The sequence below is a fragment of the Corvus hawaiiensis genome, chromosome 24 (genome assembly GCF_020740725.1).
Source record: "Corvus hawaiiensis isolate bCorHaw1 chromosome 24, bCorHaw1.pri.cur, whole genome shotgun sequence".
In the NCBI taxonomy this organism is placed as follows: Eukaryota; Metazoa; Chordata; class Aves; order Passeriformes; family Corvidae; genus Corvus; species Corvus hawaiiensis.
In genome coordinates, this window is record NC_063236.1 from 7347166 (window position 1) to 7363559 (window position 16394).

The 16394-nt window shown below is 52.7% G+C and overlaps 1 protein-coding gene across 1 annotated transcript in view; it reads left to right on the top strand.

The window, feature by feature from the left end:
* The first annotated feature begins 1171 nt into the window (after positions 1–1171).
* Positions 1172–16394, top strand: part of SYT6 (synaptotagmin 6) — a 34830-nt gene continuing 19607 nt past the window's right edge. Inside the window, exon 1 of the mRNA XM_048328169.1 lies at positions 1172–1621. Within this exon, the coding sequence (XP_048184126.1) occupies positions 1468–1621 (154 nt within the window). The 5' untranslated portion in view covers positions 1172–1467. The remainder of the gene's footprint in view (positions 1622–16394) is intronic.

Sequence of the window (16394 nt, forward strand, 5' to 3'; positions counted from 1 at the left end):
ATCTCTCCCCAGCAAACACAGAGCTTTGGGGCTGCTGGTGTTGGCTTGCAGGTGACAAACACCTTCAGGAACAGCTCTCAGCGTGCAGTTCTGCCTCAGCCCGTTGGCAGCAGCAGCTTACGGAGCACTGGCCGGGCCGCGGGGGTGTCTCATTAAAAGTCTCTTTGTGACCAGTTGCTGGGTTAATAAAAGGTTGCGCTCACGTTGTCGTGGCAACAGAAGTTTTTGGGAGGAGCAGAGCTCGGCGGGGAAGTTGCTGTGCCAGACACAGGTGCCATGTGGGGACAGCACCGTGGCAGGAGGGACGTGGTGGTGACGTGTCCAGAACACGCTGGTGTGACCAAGGAGGGACCAGGGTGGCCAAAAGGGCCCTGGGCAGCTTCCCACGGGGGTTGGGCAGTGCCTTTGTGCTCCTCAGGTGCCAACCAGACCCTTTGTGTCACACGGAGTCACCAGCCCAGCAGCTGGAGGAATTATCCAGCCTGGGAATGGGGCATGGAGCTGATTCTGTGCTCAGGGGAGCCTCGTGCTGCGCTGGGTGCTGGGTCACCCCTGGGACACTCGTGGTGAGACAGCTCCCAGTGCTCCAGCAGGTGATTAACAGGGAACATAAACACGGTCTAAGCACACCCTGCTGTGATGTGGGGCTGGGGGACCTGTGCAGCCCCAGCCCTGGCTCTCCACAACGCTCATTAGGTTTGTACAAGCTGCAAGAAGCCATCCTGCTGTACATAATTTTAACTGCCTGCTCCACAATTGCTGCTCGGGCCGTGCCTGTCAGATACATGCTCTGTCGCGTGGCATGACCTGCCTGCTAAATTGCAAAGGGAATAAAAAAATACGGCAGAAAGTAAAAGAAAAAATCTAATTATGAACTAGAATGGTGTTCTCAATCTCTGTTGCCATCTGCAGCCTGGTGTGTTAGGACCAGCACAAACAAATCAATAAAGCCTGCAGCTTCTCTTATGCTGCCTTTGGCAGTTGTAAGTAGTTCGTGCCGTGTTTGTGGGAGCACTCTGGTTTCTCCTCTCTGCTGATGTGCTGTCCTCAGCCAGGAGGTTTCACCACTCATTTTTTTTTGCAAAATCCAGGGTCGGGACCTGGAACTCCGCACCCGGAGAGATGGCAGCAGTGAAAGGGTTAAAAGGAATTATCTGGGCTGCAGCTTTAATACGTCTCGTGTGGAGGGCACGAAGCTGAGTTTGGTAGGAGGTTCTTTGTCTGGAGCAGCCTTGGCAGTAAACAGAGCTGTGATCTCAGAGGCAATGAGGCACCGGGAGCGCCGGGGGCTGGACACTCCGGCTCTGAGCAGGGGCCGTGGGGCAGCTCCGGGTGTCCCGGCAGGTGCTGCCATGCCAGAGGGTGGAACTGGAGTGAAGCTGCTCCTGTGATGAGCCCCAAGCCCACCCTCTGCTCCTAGTCTGAGTTTCCTAGAGAGCAGCGGGAGCGGAGGATGCGGAGAGGGCGATGAGTGGTCCCAGGGAGGACGGCCGCTGTCGCAGGGCCATCAGCATCCTCACCGAGCTGTGCCAGAGGAAAAGCCTGCCCAGCCTGGACCTGGACACCTGCAGGGAATTCCTCCTGCTGCCTTCTGACCAGAGCCTGATTATCTCCGAGCCAGGTACGGCCCCTGCTCCCGTCTGCTGAAGGGTGCTCGTGGAAGGCAGGAGGGCCATCCAGCCCCTACAGGGGGAGGAAAATGTTTGGGACCCCCGAGTTAGACCCAGGGGTTGGTCCTGGCACCCCTCTGGGGGGGTCTCTTCCCTTTCCACGTGTTCCATGGTGAAGTTTTGGGTGCAAGTCCTGCCTCACCTGTTGATGTGGAAGGGGATGGCTGCATGGGGGGACAGCTGGGATGTTCCGGGCTGTTTCACGAGCTAAAGTTCCTGGGAAAGTTCCTTTTTCAAAAACACAGATTCCTGTCCTGTATAAAACAAAAACCAAACCAACAAAAAGCAGTGAAGAGCCTCCTTAACCAACTGGGGTGGCAGGAACTGATTGGTGCTATCCTGGTTTGAGAAATGGAGGGATCCACAGGGATTGCATGGATTTCTGCTCACCACGAAGGGATCTTGCTGAGCTTTCATGTGCGTGTTTTACTTTCCCTAAGAAGTGCTTGAGTTGTCCCGGTCAGGTTGGAGAGCCAGGGAGGGACTCTGGTGTGTCAGGGATGAGTCAGGAGCAGGAATTCTGCTCCAGGAGCAAAGGGGCAGCTCCGTGTTGCAAAATGGGGCATTTTCCCTACACTTTTTCTCACAGCTGCTCGCTCCAGAGAGGTCTCCTGCTGTCACTTCAGAAGACATTGGCAGGGATAGTTGGAACCCCAGGCTCGTGTGCTGAGAAGCAAAACCCCAGATCTCATAGTTTTTAGAATTATTGGTAGTCTGTTGTAAGTTGCTTGTGTATTCCAACATTTTCATAGCCGGCTCCTTCCAAGGGTCCTGTCAGGCAATGATCTGTAAACCCAATGGATTCCACAGTGCTTTCTACAGCTCGAGTTTTCACAAACTTTTCTCCTCTGCTGAGCACATTGTGCAGAGACCCTGTGCAGCACAGCTGCCCATCAATCCCTGTCCAAGGCTTTCTGTGTCACCTTCCCTCCCTTTCTCCTGCCCCTCTCTGCCAGGATCTTGTGCTGGGGTGCAGCTGGCACCCAGGGCACAGGGCACCAGGATTCTGCCAGCCCTTGGTTTGCAGTGGAGCTTCCAGCACTGCTTTGCTGATACATCCAGCCAAACACCTTCCTGTCACATCCCTCTTTGCCTGTAACTTAATTCTCTTCTTAAAATGAATTTGTTTTATACCTGCCTGTTCTGGAGGCCTCTTACCACGGCTGGTTGTGTCCTTACACATCACACCCCCTGCAGCAGTTTTCTCTATTGCAAGTAGAGCAAACAGCTTGCAAACTTACTGCATCACTTCGGAACTCTTTACCTTGCACCAAAAATTAACGTTTTCCTGACTCTGCAGCAGAAATCCTCTGCACTGCTCTTGTTCTGTCCACCCTGATGTGACAGATCTGCATTTGTCTGTGCAGCCTGTCCAGGACCTCGTGTTCAGGTCGGGATCACATCATCATCATCTGCCCTTAGCATCACAAATGTTTTGTGCTCTGAGCTGTGGTTTGAGTGTCAGCCTCGGTGCCGCGGGCGAGCTGTGCCGGGCTGGCTGCACAAACAGCCAGGGCTGCTGTCTCTGCTCCGCACGGCTGGGCCCATTTTTATGTCTAGACAGCACTGAGGACACAGTTTGGGCCCGACATGTACGAATATTTCTCAGTCCTTGGCTGTAAAGCTGCTCCAGCAAGGGGAAAAAATTCTGTTTGGATCAAGTGTTAACTAACACAGCTCCAGAGACATGATGCTTTTCCCATCAGTGCTGGATGTTTATCTAATTATCTGCACTGATGCTTTGTCCATTTTATCCTGAAGTCTCATGTTGAGCGGATTTGCTCTCGGCCGCCTGCAGTCCCGTGTTCAGACGCAGCCAGCCCATCCTCACCAAGGCAGGCAGAGGGAAGGTGGGGCTGTGTGAAGATGAGCAGATGGCAGCAGGCAGGTGCCGTGTCAGAAGCAGGGCAGAGGAGCCCTGGCTCCTGGTGGAGTGTCCCCGTGTGGGCAGCACAGCCTCAGCAGCCACACGCCAAATTAGTTGGAGTCAAACTGGCCTTATTTGTCATCATCATGTGGAGTCTCCGGCATCTCGGGCAGTTTGTTGCCTCCTGGATAAATCTATTAACTACTGGCTGGATCAGCCTGGCTTGTGGAGTGTCCTGCTGAAGTTCAGGTTGAAGGAAGCACTGCCAAAGCTGGAGCCAGGCTGCTCCTGCACAGCTCAGCACAGGGGCAGTTTGGTTTTTTCTGCTGTTTCATGCGTGGATAGGGAGCAGTATCCTCAAGGAATGTGTGGAGTGGCAAGGAAATGAGCCAGGTATCATCAGCCTTCTTGAACTGCATCCAAGAGTGGAAAAAACCTGTGAATGTAAAAATGTTACTGAATAGTTTATATAAGAGTAAGTTTTGATGTGGTGGTCTATTTTTTTTTAAAACCCTTCTGGACTGAGCGGCTGAAAGGGCTGCTGTGGATGAAGTGGATGCACCTCTACTCTCTGGTTATGTAATAGCTGAATCTCCTCCTCACAGCCAACAAGAGCAATCGAGCTGCAGCATTTCTCCTGTGTACACCCAACAAAGGAGGATTGCAGGCGCTGCCGGCGCCTCGCCCGGCAGCCAAATCTGTCAGAAAAATGAGGAGTTTGGCTGGGGAAGGTTTCGGTGCCGCTGCATCAGTGGGGATGAGAGGGGGAGCTCTCCCTGCAGTTGGGCCCGTGGCGGTGCCAGGAATAGAACTGATCTCTTGGCTGGGGGCCCCGAGATGGAGCGAGCTGCAGCATCCTTTTGTTGTGCCTATCTCCAGTCCTCCCCCGTAGCTCCCTCCATCTGATCGCTCTCTTCCCTGCCAGGCCTCAGCTGTCATGCAGGGATGCTGGGAGTGTCACCCGTGCACGGGCGTGAGCTGTGGGCAGTGACACTGCCTGTGCTGTGGGGACAGCATTTACCACAGGTGATGTCCCTTAAGAGGATGGGCTCATCCCTTCTGGGCCCTGGAGGAGCAGTGAGAGCTCTTGGATGTAGCTGAGGGAGTTTGTGGCCCAGCTGTACTGAAGGGCAAAGTCCTTGGCTGTGGAGCAGGGGAGTCAGGACCCCACAGGACCATGGGGATAGTGATCTGTCCCCCTTCCCGGCCCCTCTGCCCATGGGAGTGGAGCTGCAACAGGCTCCAGGGTCTTTGGGAAACGGTGCTTGGAGTGGTGCCGTGCTGGGCTTCAGTGATCCTGGTGTGTCCCTCTCAGCTCAGGATGCTCTCTGATCCTGTGGTTCCCCACAGCCTGCTCCGAGCTCCCCTGAGCAATCTCTCTCTGCCTGCTCCTGCCCAGGGCTGCTCCGGGGGGATGGAGCCATGGTCCTGGCTGCGGGAAGCTCAGCTGCAGCATCCCTGCATCCCTGGATTCCAGGACTGTGCCGTGCCCTGCGCAGCGCTCACCAGCACGGGTTGAGCTGGGCACTGGTCAGGCTGCTCTCCCTTCGGGCTGAGCTGTGCTGCTGACTCACTCAGTGCTCCCCTGAGCCAGGTCCCGCTCCCTGTGGGTTTGCAGAGGCTGCCAGACAGTCCCAGGAGATCATGTGGGGGAAAGGGGAAGCTGGACTCATTCTGAAATGATCCTGCAGAGCTCATGAGTGTTACTAAAGAAAGTAGGTTTAGATGGGATATTGGGAAGGGATTCTTCCCTGGGAGGGTGGGCAGGCCCTGGCACAGGGTGCCCAGAGAAGCTGTGGCTGCCCCTGGATCCCTGGAAGTGTCCAAGGCCTGGCTGGACAGGGCTGGGAGCAGCCTGGGACAGTGGGAGGTATCACTGCCCATGGCAGGGGTGAAACTGGATGATCTTTAAGCTCCTTCCCACCCAAACCAGTCTGGGATTCCGTGATTCTGTGACTGGAGCCAGCGTCTTGTGACGATGATTTAAAGGATGGTGCCTGGGTACAGGAAGGAATTTATCCTGGGATCAAAGCACATCCAGGAGCAAACCTCTGGGTTTGATTTCTACCTTCAGCACTGCTGTGCTGTGACTTTCTTTAAATAACCTAAATTGGGGTTTTTTGCCTTAGTGATCCGTTTGTACAAAGCTTTGGAACCAGGGCAGGAGGCAGTGGGGGACGTGCAGAGGGGCTGCAGGTTGTCCCCAGCAGTCCCTGTTGATCTCAGCATGGTGAGAACCCTCCTCAAACCCTCCCTCCATGCACTGATCCACCCCAGCAAAACACTCCTGTGCTTTCCTGCTGCAGGAGGAGAAAGCTGGAGTGAGAGGAAGGAACAGGGCAGCTGGGGAAGACACAGAGTCAGAGAGACCTTAAGATATCTGTGTTCCCCAGCACATGGTGTCCTGTGTTCCAAACCCCATAATTCAGAGCACATTTAGTGTTTTGCCCCTTGTGTGAACTGCTGTTTTTGAAGGTCCTGGTGCAGGCGGCACAGCTTGTACAGCACTGAACACCCTCCTGACACTTGGCAAAGACTATGAAAATGCTAAACCAAGCACACAAGTGTTCTTGCTGCGGGCAGAAAAAGGGGGGAATTTCTGGGCAATAACGGATTTTTCATCGCAGGAGTGTTGGTGCAGAAAGATCATTTTTTTATTGAGGAATTGCTTCTGGAGTATTTTCTGGGAAAAAAACCTATCCCTTGATAGATTAGTTTGATTAATGGGAGAACTGATGACACCCCCATTCATGGTTATGGGATGCCTTCAGCCACTACCTGTGAAATATGGGCATGTCTTGAATTTACTCACCAGGCATAATAACACACTTTTCTGAATCGCCATTCAAGTGTATTTTAAGTCAATATAACAGTAAAGATGCTCCAAGCCACCCAGGCAAAGCTAATATTAATCACTGAAGCTTGAGTTTCCAGAGGCCAGGCATGTGAGGAGCAGCTCCTTGGGGCAAGTATCTTTTTTAACACAGAGTAATGCACTTGCAAAATGGATCTTGCCTTTCCTCCCAGGGAAGAGCCAGCCAGAGCTACGTGCAGCAGATTTGCTCTTTAGCCTAACTAAACCAGGCTCAGATGCTGGAGGTATCAGGTTCAAACCTTGCTGCCAGAGGAAGGTTTGTTAAACTGTATTGAAATAAGGTTGAAACCTGCAGAGTAAATCGAGGGAAAACGGATTAAACCGCCTGTCTACAGACGTGTCTCTGCTCATGCATTGTGTGCGGATCTGTGGCTCTCCAGCTGCCTCTGGCTATGCTCTGAGATGGTCCTGGTAAATAAAAAGCCCCTCTGGAGCTGTGTGGAGTGTGCGTGTTGGGGAGCCCTGTGAGTACCTACCTCTCTGCATAGGCGCAGCTTTGCAGCCGCCTAATTGCTGCTGGTTGATTCATTCCCGAGGCAGAGCAGGGAGGCTGCTCGTGTTTGTGGATTCGTGCGGACTCGGGAGCCTGTTCCGATGCAGCTGCAGTAGCCTCATGCATAGTCAGGGATCAGCATTCCCAACTCCATAGAAACAGCAGCGGGATCGCTGCCGGTGTTAATTGATGCGCGAGCAGGCGGAGGGCAGCGACCAGGGACCGCGCTGAGGAGCTGCCACCGCTCTGGTAAGTCCACATTTCTGAAGTTACTTTAATAATTCTTCGCCTTCCCCCCCCCCCCCCCCCCCCCATAATATGGAGCCGCTTATCCTTAAAAAGCATTTTGCTTCCTCAAAATGCCTTTGCTGTTGAAACATTTTCCCGGCTCTCAGTATTCTCCCGACGTTGCACTGAGACCCAGCGTGTGCTGGGAGCTGGTTCAAACCAGGGCACAGCCTGGCCCCGATCTTCCCCACTGCTCTGTGGGATGACTCTGGGAAGGTGGTTGGTGTTCCTGTGTTTGCAGGTGTTTGTTGCTCGGCATCCTGGCTGTGCTGGAGTTGCTGCACTCGCCGTGTGCTCCTGGCAGCTGGATCATCTCCCATGTGTGTGCTCATTGTGCAGGGATAAACCAGACCCAGAACGCGGGGTTGTGTCTGATACAATTGTTTTATTTACCTATGACCTCAATTATCCTTGTTTATCATAACTGTTTCTTCTCACTGCTCACATTTCCAGGTACAATCGAATATTCTTTCCCAGGACCCCTGGTTTCCATCTCATCTTGGTTAGGCAGCCTTTTCTGCCCTTAATATTTGCTGTTTCTTTTTCAAAGATGACAATATATATTTTCCCTTCCCATCTGCATGTTGGAAAATCAGGGATCTTGTCTGCGAGTGTTTCCATCCAGCGGACTCCCTGACAGCAATCGCGCTGGCAGTCGATGGGGAGAGATGCAATAAGTCCCTCTGCCATATATTGTCTTTAATTATATTTGTACCTTGCAAAATGGCATCCTGGAGGGTCGGGGAGGGGATTTTTTTGGAGTGATTGTCTATTAACTGTACATTTTCCCTGCCTAGGAAAGTTCTCCTGCGGGGAGCCTCGCGTGCGGCGGCACCGCAGCTGCTGGCTGAGGGTGTCTCTCTGTTTAGTTCAGTTTGTTGTGCTGTAGCAGGTTCATGTTTGACAACATCACAGCAAACTGTGCAGCGAAGCCTGAAGGCAGCATGCCAGGAGCTCCCTTCACACCAGCCCTCTCCAAACTATCCTTAAGGCACACCGCCCTGGACCATTTGGAATAATAATTGCCCAGGAATTCTAGCCCCTGGTGTTGTAATACTCTGATTTTCTGGGCGTTTGTAGCTGCTGCAAAGAAATGAATACAGTTGTGTGGCACAGCGTGAGGTGACACCTCCTCAGTTTCTCTCTCCAGACGCAGCGCTTCATCTCCTGCATGATGGTGAGCGTTTACTCAGAGTTTGATCCCAGCTCTGAATCTGGGCTCTGGTCAAAATGCTCATGCTGAAAGAATCATGAGCTGCAGGGTATGGAGTGGTAGGAGCCACTGGAAAAGGGCATCTCAGAATCCATTTAATCGATGTGTGGGATCAGGCACAGCCTGCACACACCACTGCTGCACAGCAGCACATTGGAGGGGTTAAAGAGCCCTGTCTTTGTTCCAAGCTAATGGAAGCAGCAGCAGCAGCAGCAGCAGCAGCTGATGGCAGGAGCAGAGCCTTGGGGAGGAAGTTCCCTCCTCACTCAGGGCAGCTTGAACAAAGAAATGCTCTGTTCCAAACCTCTGCATTTGGGTGCAGGGTGCCTGTACCAGCCGTGGGCTCCAGGCAGGTGAGTCCTTCCCGGCTGCTCCATTTGAATCCAGCTCTGGATCTGCCAGTGCTGCTCTGCCTGCTGTGTGCTGCTGTTTTCAGCGTGACAAGTTGAGAGGGACAGAGAAAGAGGGACTGGTGTGGGTTTGTGTGGCTGTTTTGGGTCTAGGTGGCTCCAGCTGGCAGCTCGAGGGCACCAGGCTGGGAATCACCAGGCCTGTGCAGCACCTGGAGCCAGGGCAGTTCTGGAAGAATTGTGCATCTCCAGTTTTGGGTTTCCCATGGGGCAGGTCCAGGCAATAAACTCACCCAGAATGTCTCATGGCTCAAGGAGCCTCTTGTGCTGGAGGGGCTCCGTGTCCTGGGCAGGGGGCACTCAGAAAAGCCTCTGGGAAGCTTTTCAGGGCTGCCTTGTCCCATGCTTGGGGTCTTCCTGACTGAGCTTTTTGGGGTCCCCAAACTGTGTCCTCTTGTGGAGCCTGCAGCCCAGGACAGGAGGCTTCCAGCACTGGGATGGGGAGAGACCCTAGCTCTACTCCCTGTCAAGCTTTACCTTGAGATCTTTTCTAGGCAGCCTGATTTTAGTGGTTTTTTGACCCAAAATGGAGTCTGAGAGGGAGACACAGGGAAGCCTTTCCCCACAATTGAATCCCAGTGTAGGAAGTGAGGGGCAGCGAGGTGGCAGCTCCAGGGTAGAGAGTCTGGGCACAGAGGCACTGCTGAGCCCAGCCTTGCTGGTGTCTCACAGTAGACACGGCTTTGATCAAGATTTTGAAAGGAAATTTTAAGTTCCAGGGTTTTTGGTTGCTCAAGGGAGGCAGAGAGATGGTGAAAAGCTTTTACTTGTTCCGTTTGCTTTGCATCCTGAAACGCAGTTGGATTTCTGCATCCCAGAAGTGTCTGGATTTCTGTGGTTTCCTCTCTGCCTGGCTCTGCTCAGCCCCAGGTCTGGATAAGGGGCTTCCCTCGTGTTGAACAGCCTCAGCCAGGCTCCCCTGGCACACAGGGCTCAGCTCAGGTGCTGTCTGTGCAGGGCCATATCCCGGGGGCATGAGGATGCTCAGCAGGGATTTAACCCCAACCCCGGTCGCTGTGTGTGTTCAGCACCACTGAGTTGTTTACAGATGTTGCTACAGCATATTGTGATAAAATGTCATGGGATTAGCACACAGCCCTGTGCCATAATTGCATTCACTGTGGCTTATAATAGTTCATTAGCTTGTCATCAGTTAGGCAGAAAGCAATGACAACTCTTCCTATCACATTTATAATGCTCTAGAGAGCAGCTGATTAAGTCACAAAGTGACATAAAGCACCGGGGAATGTTTCCTTCGGCTTGAAAAAGTTTTTTTTTCTCTTTTTTTGTCACTTTTGATAACAGAAATGCTGTGTTTCTGACAGCACAAAGCTCCCCTTTGGGTTGCACATGCCAGCAGAAGTTTCAGTGACAAATCTGCCTTGGATGCAGCCTGGAGGGAGAGCCCAAATCGGTCAATAATGGCTGAATACCAACATTTTTTGTCTTCAGGAGCCTGTGATGGGGCTCCTCCAGCCCAGCCACTTTACTGGGGATTAGTTCTTGTCCCTGATGTCTCTCGGCACCGTGTGAAGCCCACAGTCACCAGTGGGGTTTGTGGGGGTTGGTGGGAGAGGGGAGTTTTGTCTCCAGGTCCATCTGGGGAGATGGAGCTGAGGATGGGCTGAGGGCTGTCCATGGGCAGAGTCAAGGTCCGAGCGGGCATCTGGGACATTGGACACTGGGATTTGGTGTTGCAGCCCCGCAGAGATCCAGGCACTGTGGGGTTTCATTGCTGTGTTCTGGCTGCTGCGCTGGAGGTTCCTCCTGCCCGGAGAGCCATGCAGGGCTCGTCAGTTATTCAGGATCTTTTGTGTTCTTTTGGGGCAATTAACTCTTTCTCCATTCTATTTCAGTGAGAAAAGCCCAAGCTCCAGGCCACCAAACTCTCATCTTACCTCACATCCCTTTCTTTGGTGTATTGTGCACTTCCATTTGGTTGGACTCGATGATCTTAGAGGCATTTTCCAACCTTAATGATTCTGTGATTTGTAGGTGTTGATTTTTTTCCTTTTTTTGGTTATGTATACACATAGGGACATGAGTGCCTCAAGGCTGACTCTACACTTGAACATCACCTTTGTGTGTCCCTCTGAATTACTCTGTTCAGATTTCCCTCTGGTTTTTGAAACTCCCCTGGGGGCTGGAGCAGCTCCCACTCCAATGTCTGAGAGCACTTGCCATCTGTTCCCTGGGTGAAAGAAGGACCAAACCATGAACTGAAGAACACCAGGTGGCAAAGGGTTTGACAGTGTCTCTTCACTTGTTTAATCAGCTCTGTCAGACCATGAGCTGTGGCAGTCCCCACGCAGGGACTGGGCATGGGGTGCAGAGAGGATGGGGACAGCATCGCCCACACCTCTATGCTGCCTCCTCTGGGCCAAGACACAGCAGGAGCTTCAGCTACAGCCTGGATATGTAGGCAGGAATAAAAACAACTCTCTCTGCTCCTTGCAGGTAGGGCACGATGCAGGTGACAGCTCGGGGGTGTCCCAAGGGCTCATCCTCTCACAGCCGTGAGGTGCTGCAGGCTCCAGCATGACATGGGAAAGCCTTGAGGCTGTGGCTGGGGATGTTATATTCATGGGGATTAATAGAACTTTATTACATGTGCAGATTCATGGTTTAAGTATTTTCTCCTTAATTATAACTTGGAGTTTATAAAATTGGGGAATTTGCAGGTATTGGCGCTAACGAGTTGAGAGCTGCTTTGCAGGACAGCAAATTCTCAGAGAAATCTCTGCTCTCTGTGACCACTGACAGCACCTAAGGGAGCAGCTGGAGCTGTGCCAGGGGAGTTTAGGTTGGATACTGGGAAAGGTTCTTCCCCCAGAGGGTGCTGGGCACTGCCCAGGCTCCCCAGGGAATGGGCACAGCCCCGAGGTTGCCAGAGCTCCAGGAGTGTTTGGACAGCGCTGCCAGGGATGCCCAGGGTGGGATTGTTGGGGTGTCTGTGCAGGGCCAGGAGCTGGGTCCCTCAATTGGGATATTGGGTCCCTCCAATTCAGGATATTCCATGATTGTAAATTATGCAACAGCTAAAGGAACAAAACTTTGGATGAAGTTGTCCGTGTCTCGTGTTGCAGTGCATTTCCCAGCTATAGAACCACACCCCCACAAGAAATACAGCAAATGGTGAGCACTGGTGGTGCTCAGTGAAGCAAGTTTCGCCTGGATGTGAGGGATGAGGTTGTTTGCTCCTGGGCCATAGATCAGCCACTGAAACACTGGGTCCCTGCGAGGTCTCCCTATGAAGGGTTGTCTCCATCCTTAACGTGCAATAATGAGATGGTTTGAGTTTTATAGTCTTATATAATTACTCTCAAAATAGCTTCTGATTCATCCTCCCCTTTGAAGCTTATAGTTTGCATTCTGATAAGCTCTTGCATGGCAGGAACCCTGTGGTAGCAGCAAATTAATTTTTAAGAAGTTTTTTGCTGTCTGACTGAAACTTTGGCACCGGCAGTTGGAGCATTCCTGTCCTGACCTTCCCAGGATCCTTTTCCTGGCTGCGTGTGTGCAAGAGACAAGGAGGCTCTGTCAGGGTTCCTGGGGAGCCTGTGCTGGCAGGAGGAAGCTGGTGGGAGCTGATAGCGCAGGACTCAGAGTCCGAGGACTGGGGAAGCACAGGAACAGGATAAATCTCATTTTAGCTTCCAGAGAGACTCTGTGGCTGGATGGGGCTTGGAGCAACCTGGGATAGTGGAAGCTGTCCCTGCCCATGGCAGGAGGTGGAAGGAGATGAGCTTTAAAGTCCTTTCCAACCCAAACCATTCCATGATTCCACAATTCTCTGGATGTCTCCTCTCAGAATATCCTCCTCCTGAGCATTCCCACCCTTCTCCTTTGAGAGGGGCGTTTGCCACTGAGCTCTGTGCAATGAGCTGAGTGTGAAAGTGCTCAGCAAACTGTGAGAACTTGTTTTCAATCCACATTCCCTGTGCTGTCCTCTGTGGAATTACTTGTGGTTGATATGGAAAAACAGAACAAGGCTTGGGACGTCCAGAGCAGCTGGGGCTGGCTGCCTTCACCTAGAGAAACCTGTCCTGTGGTGCTGGGAGTGTGCACGAAGTGGGGGGGTCTTTCAGGGTCTCCATGTGTATTTCACACCATTTTGCAGCCCTGGCCAGCTGAGAGGAGCAATCAGTGTTTTTTTACTTTCATTACCAAGAGAAAAACAACCTGGTTTGTGAGCAGGGACAGGACTCAGGGAAGGGCTGGAGCTGTGCCAGGGCAGGGTCAGGCTGGAGAGCAGGGAAAGGTTCTTTCCCCGAGGGTGCTGGGCACTGCCCAGGCTCCCCAGGGAATGGGCACAGCCCCGAGGCTGCCAGAGCTCCAGGAGCGTTTGGACAGCGCTGCCAGGGATGCCCAGGGTGGGATTGTTGGGGTGTCTGTGCAGGGCCAGGGGTTGGACTGGCTGATGCCTATGAGTCCCTTCCAGCTCAGGATATTCTATAATTCTGTGATTCTGCTTCTTTCTGGATGGGTCATGGTGCCAAGTACTTCTGTGACTTCATCTCCCTCTCCCCCAAACTCTCGGGGTGCAGCGCTGCCCTGGGCTGGGCAATGGCCCCTGTCCCCTGAGGGAGCCTGACCAGCAGCCCAGCTCCGGCTGCTCTGAGCTCTCAGGGTGTCCATGGGTGACACCTGCTCCTGGTGCTGGGATCACTCCTTGGACAGGAGAAGCTGTGAGGGTCTAAAAAACCAAGTGTGTGACCCCCGGACCTGCGGGTGATCGATGGGGTCAGATGTGCTGCTGCGGGAGGGCTCTGCAGCCCTTATCACCTCCCGCAGCATGAGATAACGTCTGAGGGGCAGCGGGAGCTCTGCCCCACCCTGAATTGTGTCCTGAGCTGGCCCTTTAACATCTGCTGAGAGGCTGATGAAATATTTCCCCCTCGCCAGGACCCACCTCTGTGCTGTGTTCGAGCAGCAGCTCCTGCGCTGCCAGGCTGCCTGGGAGAAGTGAATTGACGGCAGCCAGACTTTGAAGTGACAGCTCCTAATGACTCGTCTAGCTCAGGAATATTTCAGGGCATATTCCTGTAGCTCCTGCCTGCCTGGAGAGCACCATCAGCAAATCAAGAACTTGATGAAGTTTCAAATGACAGCCAAATGGCAGCGAGGGGGCCTGAAATGTGACAATAAAGCCATCAGCAGGGGACTGGCACACTGGACACAAGCCCAGCAAAGAGGGGCAATCAGAGAGTGGCGTGCAGTGCTTCGCTGTCACTGCCATGCCCTGTGCAGCCCCCAAGTGCCCACACACTGTGAGCTCTGGAAACACAGAGCCTGCTGCTGCAGGAACTGGGGCTGTGTGGGGTGACAGGGACAGTCTGATCTGTATCATTTGCTCTGCTACCATTCCCAAGGCTGTGGCAGGCTTGGGGAGGGATAAGGAGCTGGCTGAGGTCTGCACGATGCTGCACTCACTGCAGCTCACCTCTCACCCAGAGCAGCATCTCTGGATTTATAAGCCAGCCAGCTTCCTTTCCAGAATCCCTGTGGCAAAGGGCTCTGTTTGCTGCTGCCCTCCGTGGTGGCCCTCAGGTTTTGCTCCGTGCTGTGTCCCCGAAGGGAACATTCGCTCTTGTCTCTGTGGTGCTGCTGGATGCTGATGTGGGGTTCTAATATTTGATTTCTGTTCCATCCAGTCCCTGTTCCTTCCTCCAAAGCCGAGCAGCTTTGCTAAATAAATATCTCCGTAGCTGGGGTTTAATGGAACCCTCCTCCTCCTCCTCCTCTGCAGCTGCTGCCCTGTGCTCCCCCCTGCCCTCCAAAATCCACCACAGCTCCCCGTGCCCAATTTCCAGCCCTCAGCTAATCAGGCTCACATTGCCGATGCTTCTCAATAGAGAGAAAATGAGATCAGCAGTTGGTGGGTGCCTCACGTGGTCTGTTGTAGCCCCAGAGCTGCCTGCTCTCCTCCGGCAACACCTCTTGTAGTAATCCATCACTTGAGTGTGTGCTCCCTGCAAAGCCCTACAGAAACAGAGCAATATATTCTCACAAACACTCCTGCAAGAGAAAAATGTAGCTGAAAATGGACAGAGAAGCCTGGAAGTATCTGCTGGGGTGGTGTGAGCTTGGTGTGTGCCACTGGGGAACCAGTCACACAGCCAGTGTGAGTGAGGTGATCACCATCACCTCCTGCTCTGGGCTCTGCCACCTCCTGGAGCTGCCCTTCCAGGAGCTTGTGCTGTGGGAGGATGTTCCATGCTCCAAGCTGTAGCTCAGAGTAGCCAGGAGTGGCTTTTACAGCTGAAGGGATCCCAGCAGGGAGCAAAGCAGCCTGAGCTCTCCCTGATGCCCAGATTTTCCATGAACCACCAAAGAACTTAGGAGGAAGAACCTCTCACAGGGAGGATGATGCTGGGCTCTTGGCAGGGTCAGGCTGGTGGCTGTGTCTGGGTCTGTGCCTGAGCATGGAGCTGTGGGACCAAGCAAGCTGTGGTGGCAGAAGGTGGGGTCAGAGTGTCCCCACTGCCTTGGTCAGGGGCTCCAGGGCCTGAGGAGATGTCTGTGCCCTCACAGGTGACAAGAGAGGAAGGGGACAGCCAGGTCCTGGGGGCTGGTGGCATCACCCTTGTCCCACACTGCACCTCACTATTTCCAGCCTCTTGAACTTCCACTTGTGCCAGTCCAACTTTGTTTAAAAGCAACAGGTAGCTGGAATGACTAATGGTTGCTGGAGTGCTGAGAGAGCCATCAAACATGTTTTGTTTTCTCTGTGGGGAGTGGGTGGAAGGAAAGCTAAATTACATCTTTGGGATATTAAATACAACTCTTCACATTAAACTCGGAGTTATCCATGAATCTCTTTAATGACAGTGCAAGCCACTTCACAGCAGTAAAAGTCGATGTTGCCACAATTAGACCACTATTGTCTTGCAGTTAATAGACTGCTCTAATCATGACTTTGTCATATTATTAATCGTTTTCTGGTTGGACTTTGCTAATTATCCCCTTTGGTAACTCAGTTTGGGCATTAGGAAGTCAGCAGGGACATCAAGCTGAAAGGCAGTTCAACCGTATCTCTTCCTTAGCTCCCATCCAGGATGAAACGAAAAGGGGGGGCTGTGCTGAGGAGCTGCTCTACGAGTTCACGGATACCGTGGTGGGAAGGGCTGGACCAGCCAAGGAGTGTTTGCCCCTTCCTCAGTTTAGCTTTACAGTTTTAAACTGCCCCACTCTTTCTTTGTCCTGCCCTGGGCCATTTGTCTTTTATTAAAGGCAGTAGGAAGTAGTGACTCTGGAGTTGTTGCAGTTTTGAGCTTTTTGGTGAGGTTTAATAGCAACGGGTTTGGGTGTTAAAAAACAGTAAAAACACAAACCAAGAAGTCAAGTCAAAGGAGAAATGGGATGGGTTTGGAGAGAATCCCGTCTCGTTTGTGCTCTTGGTGTCCCCATCGCTGTTGGCTTCAGGTCCTTTCTGTGGTGTTTTGGTAACAAGGGGGTTATAAAATAAGTATATAATAAATATATAAGCTCGGTGGCTTACCCTTAACATATCAGCTCAAGCAGGTAGATCATAGAATCACAGAATCACAGAATGTTGAGGGGTTGGAATGGACCCAA